Below are 7,024 nucleotides of genomic sequence, written 5' to 3'. Positions count from 1 at the left end.
TTTGGGTGAAGGTCCAATTGATTTATAAATCGACATGCCCAATGTATATATATTCTCTCTCCAAAACTGTTTCTTTATGAATAATTTTTTTGTTTTGAGGTTAAAAAAAATTACTGCAACAATTTACTTTAAGTGGTGAAAATAAAAATACGTTTTGTCAGGTTATTTATAACCCGGGAATGTTTGTTTAAAAATAAATTGATAATTATTTATGATGTAACCATAGAATAAAGAAAATGCCACGTGGGCGTATTGCTTGATCCAAAACTCTGTCCATTCTTTGCTTAAATTTAACAGTTTGATTGCCAATCGTCAACTTTCGTCGATTCGTGTTTTAACGAAGATTGCCGATCGTCGATTTCCGTCGATTGCGTCAGTCGTGTTCTGATTCGCGCGTACGTCGGGTGTGGTGCTGCGGCGTTGGGAAATATTATTCTAATATTATCTTAATAGTTGTAAGATCGTAGTAAACCGTTTAAATTTCAGATTCATTTATTTTTATTTTTTATTTTAGTTTATTGAAAAAATATAACGTCGAGGGCGTCCTCTGAAATGTCTGACAGCGGGAGCGACGATTTCCACTCCTCTAATTCAAGTTCGAGTAAGAGTAGCTCTGATGAGAGTGATGTCATACCTGTGTTTCCCAACCGCAGGATGCAAATTTCCAGTAATTCTTCGGATCGTGACCAAGAAATGGAGAGTAACACCGGAAATTACTCATTTTCAAATGTACCTCCCGCAACCAATTTTTCTACCGAAAATTCTCATTTTTTCGAAACGCCTGGACTTCGGGATCCTCCTCCGCGTGATTCTAAACCAATATCATATTTTGATTTATCGAAATCCTTGAAAATTCAAAGAATTTATGGGGTTTTAAAAAAATATATACCTAGTTTCATAAAAAATAATGTTTTTTTGGTGGCATTTTACAAGCAAATGTATGAATTTTTTGGCACTCAAACGGTTAATATGCAAAGCATTGTTTCATCATCGTTATGAAATTCAAACGGGATGGTGATTTACAACATCAGGCGAGTGTAAGAGAGACAGAGCCAACTGCCTCTGTGGTCGAAGGGTAAGGCTCTCGACTAGCAATCCGGAAGTCGCAGGTTCAAATCCTGACGTGCGTAAGCAAATTTAATTTGATGAATTTGTGTTATTTCACGATTAAATCATTTAAAATAATATAAGGTATATTTGCGGCACTTTCCAGAGTGGAAGATACTCTCAGTAACACCCTGGTGTAAGACCACCATTCTATTCATTCATACTACCTTTAGCCTCGCAACTTACCCCAATTGTGGATGCCATAGTATCACTGGCTCTAGACAGTTGGGTCTCTTGTGCGCTAAATGGGCTAGAACCAAAAGGTAATAATTCAGTGGTGACATTGGTTTCCATTCAAATCAAATCAGTGGTGTTCATCTTTATTCTATGGATGTAACTAAAAAAAAATGTTCTATGTTTTCCTATCTAAAGAAATATATTTGCAGACTTTACATTGGGCAGGTTAAAATATTTATTATTATTATTGTTATTTTTTCCTTATTTTTATGTACAAAAAAATAGATAAAGTTTATTTTGGTCCCGAGTTAAAAAACTGTTTTTAATGTGATGATTAATATTTTGGTTTGAATTCACCGAAACACTGAGCGTGTTGGTGCGCCTATTATAGAAACATTTCCAACAAACAAATTCTTTATGGACAGATAATCAAATTCTCCATTTCCTTTCAAATCCGTGGTATACATGGTGTCCGGGGGTAAAGTGCACAAACTTCGGGATGTGATTCGACGAGATGAATGACTTTTTTCGTAATTTCAACATTTTGAGGTAGCTTTCCACATTTCTGACATTTTTTCCGTCCTCAAATATAGATCCCGCAATGTTTAGTCGGAGTATTGGCACATTGCACATACAAAGGACTATCCCATCAAATCCATGGTTTCAACAATTCCCCCATTTCTCCAAAAAAGAAATTTCCTCACTTATTCAAATGAAGATTGGACATTGTTCCGTTCCTTCTCTCCTTTTTGAAATTCACGTGCTTGACTCCTCAGATTGTACACTTTGTGATCTAGAAGCGGGAACTTTATACCACATATTTTTTGGTTGTCCCTCTCTAAACAAATATTCTCTCTTCTATCAAGCCGTATCTAAAATTTCCTCCCCGCCATTCAACAAACATCTTATCTCTTCTATGTTTGAATTTTACTCCAATCTTCCATATAATTTTGAAATTTGTCCATTTAAACAAAATTAATACATAATTTCACCTTCCCTCTCTCCATAATTTGAAATAATGGCCTAGAACACCTTTGAAGGGTGAAAGCCAGAATTATTTGAAAAAAACAAAAAGTAGTTATCAGGTACAAAAATTGAACTGTTTGTATGGAGAAATATTTTTGTAGGGAATAAAAAACAAGGAAATTTCGAAAAAAATTATTTCATTTTTACTTCATGACATGTATAAATAATCACCTCCCAAAGTTTGTGCACTTTACCCCCGAACACCCTGTAGATCATACTTGGAATTTTCTGTTCAGTGTATAAATCCTTTAGCAAATACAGACCATTCCCTCCACTTGTTCCGGGAAGGTTGTCAGTTTTCACTGTGGGATTCAAAGTGTTTGAATCCCACAGAAAAAATATGTTTATTATCTAAAAACATTTTTCACTGTTTGACAGTTTTTTTATTGTTTAAATTTCTTATTTTTTCTACAGGGACACAAGTTATGGATAAAAATGTAAAACTTTAAAATTATGCAGTAGAAATTTTATATAATTAATAATATAAATTAATTAGTATTTTGTAATGGATTTGTTGATATAATTCAGCAAACAAATGTGTTAACACTGTTTTATAATGTAAATATTAACTGTAAAAATATTAAAGATTTTTGATTATATTTATTTTCTCCATTATTAAAAACGCATTTTTATTTAATGAAATTTTAGTTTCAGGATAGAGATAGTCATGAATTGATAGTCCCAACCAAAGATATTAGAAGAACGAGATGTACTCAGCAGTTCGTACTGAGTGGAATTGTTTTGCCGAATGTCGCCGGTTTTGTTCACCAATACTACTGCACACCTTCGCTTGCGCTAAGGTATCCGCACTAATACATAGAACAGATTTCTGTGCGTACACGTCCCGATACCGTTCAAAGTACCCTAATTAGGTAGTACTCCGGCTGCCAACATAGCATATCTCGTTCTTCTAATATCTTTGGTCCCAACCCTCTTGTCATCTTTGGGGATGCTATGAGGAAAGCACCGGTGCACCTATGCTTCTAAGACTGCAATATGTTTGTTAAGAAAGGAGAATCTATCAAACGGACTGTACATTTCTGCATCTATGATAAAGCTTTCTTTTAGGTATTTTGGGGCTCCAGACTAGAGGTGGCGGCCAAATTCAACAGTGGGGCACACTTCCAATTTGTACAGGGTCAGCAGTTGCTACGCCCAGCTTCTGAGGGGCTAACTAACCCTGGAGCCCCCGTGCCCAAGTTGGTAAATTCATTCCGACTGCTGTGCCCTGAAGGGATATTGTGTGAAATAATAAAAGGAATATTTTTTGCTCTACATCAGAGCATGTTTTTTATTTACAACAGAAACGTTACAAATTACAACATTATGCACAACATAATATTATAGCAGATGGTGAATAAATTCTAATAAATATAGTTATTAACTTGTCTATACAGCTGTGAGCTTCGGGCCTGAAGATGGTGTTCAAGCAGCACCTAGAAAATAAATGCATTCAAATTAGCTTAAACAGTAAAATAATTAATTTTCAAAGAAAAAAAGCTAATCTAAACATTTTCGACACATTTCAATATAGAAACGAAACTAAAAAAAACAACCAAAACAATGTGATACAATTTGGGGAGACAAGCAGATGAATTTCAAAAACAATAACACTCCTTATGCGTATTTAAATATTAGGTTAGGTCTTACCTTGATTGGTGCTCAAGGCTGTTTACTTGAGGAGCTGATGGCGGACGATGAGGAAGGGGGCGCCCAGACCGGAGCCGATGAAAACGCAGAAATAGGCCGTCAGCTTGTAGCGGTTGGTGATGTCGAATGGCAAGTTCTGGAATATTACATCATCAGGTTAGTAGGGGCGAGTGTTGCTGGAAGCAGATGCTATCATATCTACAAGGGACCACTGGGGATGAAAATACTTAGCAAAAGAACAAAACTTCTCACTAACCCTCCCACACCAGAGAGGGGTGATACACATCCCCCAAATGAGGGTTTTGTGTGATATCTAAGTTGTTTTTTTACATCACATTCCAGTAAAAAATTTCAGTAATCAATCTGCATTAAAATAAATTATCCCATTACTATTTTTAATACATTAAATAATGTCTCCGATTCCAACAAAATTATCCTTTCTTAATTCCTTCTGATACCCGTTAATACCCGTTAATTTTAATTTGAAAAAAAATCCTTATTGCCAACAAGCCGCCAGTGTGGACGTGTGGGTATTTTACGAGAAAGAGCTGCAATAATATTCATATGAGTTACGCTAGATTTTGAACTATCTCTTTTACCATTTTGCATCATCTAATAATTGAATATTGGGCGAAGATGGATGATGTACGGTTAAAACGGTAGGTATAGTAACCAATATCTGAATGTTACTGTAAAGGGCAAAAAGTTTACTAAGAGACACGACCGCTCCGCGATATATGACCTAGTGACCCCTGTCGGATGATATGTGATTTTTACCTTCAGGTATGTAAAGGTTAATTCAAACAGACCAGTTGTTACCTATGTGGTTAGACATGGTGCCTAATGCAAATGGTGAAGCAAAGTTAGCAGGCATTGAGTGAAAAATTCCTCTCTGAAAGGTAGCACTTCGTCAAATATTGCTATTATAGCATTCTTAACGACCCAATAGTTAGAACACATTAGGATCGATATATATTATTTTTGTTAGTATTTGCATCAATGTCGACAGTTTTCCAACTGTTGTATTATTATTGTCGACCGCCAACGATAGTGGAGTTATTGTTTTTTCCAATTGTAGTCAGCATCCAGTACCTACTACTCCTTTGCTCCAACTGATACCATCTACACAGCATATTTTTGACATGGTGTGTACTTAGACCTTCAATGCATAACTCACAATGGAAATACTTCACGAGCTGAAAATAATTGAATACCTAAAAAATACAGGATCTAATCCGTAACTTATCGATAACCCAAAGTCATTGATAATACAGTCACATTATCAGATACGGACAAGTATACGGTGACCTCTCGCACACAGTGAGATGTTCGATTAAGAATTAAGGAGGAGTCAGACGGTTCAGTTTTCGTTTGTTTCTGTCTTTCGTTTTGCCTCTTTCACTCAAAGTGAAACATCTGAACACAAAATAAAAGAAAAGTGCCGAATGAATTCACGAATCGATTCTTCAATGTTGGATTTCGGCATTCAGCATCTTTCACTCGCGCTCGGAATGAAAGAAAAATTAAACGTCCGAACACTCTTTCATTTCTCTCAGTAAAATTTGCAATTTTATTTGTGCAGGTATTCACAAAAGCTCTCTCATCAAAATATCTTGTTGAATTCCGCTTCACGCTTATGCAAAAAAATTATAGATAGAACTTGGTTTCAATTACTTACTACAAGAAACAACTATTTATGTGGGGGGAGATGGTAAAAGATGCAAAAGTTCAATTTTTTCCAATCAAAGTTACTAACTAACAACCTAAAAACCTATTTTGTGCGTTTTTACTTAAACCCCCGACATAAATAGTTGTCTCCATTAGATATGTTGGAATCAAGTTTTTTTTTTTTGAGCCTTCGTATTAAGTGGAATTCGACAACTTTACTGTATCTTCTTTCATGATTGACGGAGCAACAAGCAGAAGCAGTTCTCCAAATTTACTTTTATCCATTTAAAGATGATTAAAGTATGATTCAGGATCTTTTTCCGCTAATTCTGTCAATAGTGCATTTGAAGATCCCAACACAGTTTTCCTAAAAATCCATGGTCGTACCCACCACCGTCGACGTTTTCTTTGCTTCTTTTTAGTAAAATTCTTTGATCAAATGGTCACCAATCAAACGAATTCCAAGGCAAACAACTTCGTTCGACGGCATCATAGTGGGAAAGGATAGATGAATGTTCATTTCTATAATAATATTTGGATGATTTGTATATGTTTTTGTGCAAAATAACCTCAAGGGCGCTCATTTTGTATGTGGTGTAGAACGTATGAGATAAAAATGAACGTTCACCCGAGTGAACCGTCTGATACCTGCTTTACACTACGATTTATTGGCGTCAAGATTTGGCAATTACCTAAAATTCACGAACTAAGCTGCCAGTGAATCTTAAACTTCTCCAGTTCAGTGCAATCCTCGTTATTTACTTACGGAGAACTTTTTCACACCACACTAAATCCTTTTTGGTTATCTTTTTTCATCCTATCCAACCGCTTTCAATTCCGTCTTGAGCAGATATTATTTTAGTAAAAAAATAAATATCGGCTTATAGAAACGCATTCATAGAATGATATTTTACATTAAAAATCATAAACTAAGTTAAAGGCAGTTCACGATCAAAGATTATAACGTTTATCATTTCACAATTATATGGACGGAGATGACATTTTGCGTTATGTAATTATTTTTTTAATATTGCATACCGATCCGGGAACTCCTCCCTGATAGCCGCGGGTGATCATTGATGGGCCCACCTTCTTGGCGAGGGCATTAGCGTTGCGTGCTACGACAGCAAACATCTTGGAAAATTATTAAAATTCGGAATATCGGAAACAATCGAACAGTATCCCGTCTTTGACAAATACTGTGTATGAAAAAAAAGTCAAGTCTAATGTCACGGAATTCCGGATATACCAGAAACTAGATTGAAATCTATGGCTTTTCTATTGAGTTCTCAAGTACTTTCTTAGTTTCATACCAAATCAAATTATTTACAATGGCGTTACATTGTAATGTATAATATTATTAAATAATATATTATCATATTGTCAATAAACAAAG

General features: G+C 35.4%; 1 protein-coding gene across 1 annotated transcript; it reads right to left on the bottom strand.

Moving 5' to 3' along the window:
- Nucleotides 1-3,571: 3,571 nt before the first annotated feature.
- Nucleotides 3,572-6,860, bottom strand: LOC149410879 (cytochrome c oxidase subunit 7C, mitochondrial-like). Its single transcript, XM_089647818.1, has 3 exons — nt 6,667-6,860; nt 3,961-4,096; nt 3,572-3,746 (listed from the first exon to the last, which is right to left on the bottom strand). The coding sequence occupies exons 1-2, from the start codon at nt 6,760-6,762 to the stop codon at nt 3,983-3,985; spliced, it is 210 nt and encodes a 69-aa protein (XP_089503944.1). The 5' UTR covers nt 6,763-6,860; the 3' UTR covers nt 3,572-3,746; nt 3,961-3,982.
- Nucleotides 6,861-7,024: the final 164 nt, after the last annotated feature.

This window comes from Hesperophylax consimilis, chromosome 27 (genome assembly GCF_061612785.1).
Source record: "Hesperophylax consimilis isolate HC1 chromosome 27, BYU_Hcon_1.0, whole genome shotgun sequence".
In the NCBI taxonomy this organism is placed as follows: Eukaryota; Metazoa; Arthropoda; class Insecta; order Trichoptera; family Limnephilidae; genus Hesperophylax; species Hesperophylax consimilis.
Note: the sequence above shows the minus strand (reverse complement) of the source record. Positions and strands in the feature narration are given on the sequence as shown.

Excerpts from the sequence above, each read along its gene's own strand:
- LOC149410879 (XM_089647818.1), bottom strand. The coding sequence starts at position 6,762 with ATGTTTGCTGTCGTAGCACGCAACGCTAATGCCCTCGCCAAGAAGGTG. Across the intron at positions 4,097-6,666 it reads AGGGAGGAGTTCCCGGATCG|AACTTGCCATTCGACATCAC; the intron begins GTATGCAATATT and ends GTAATATTCCAG.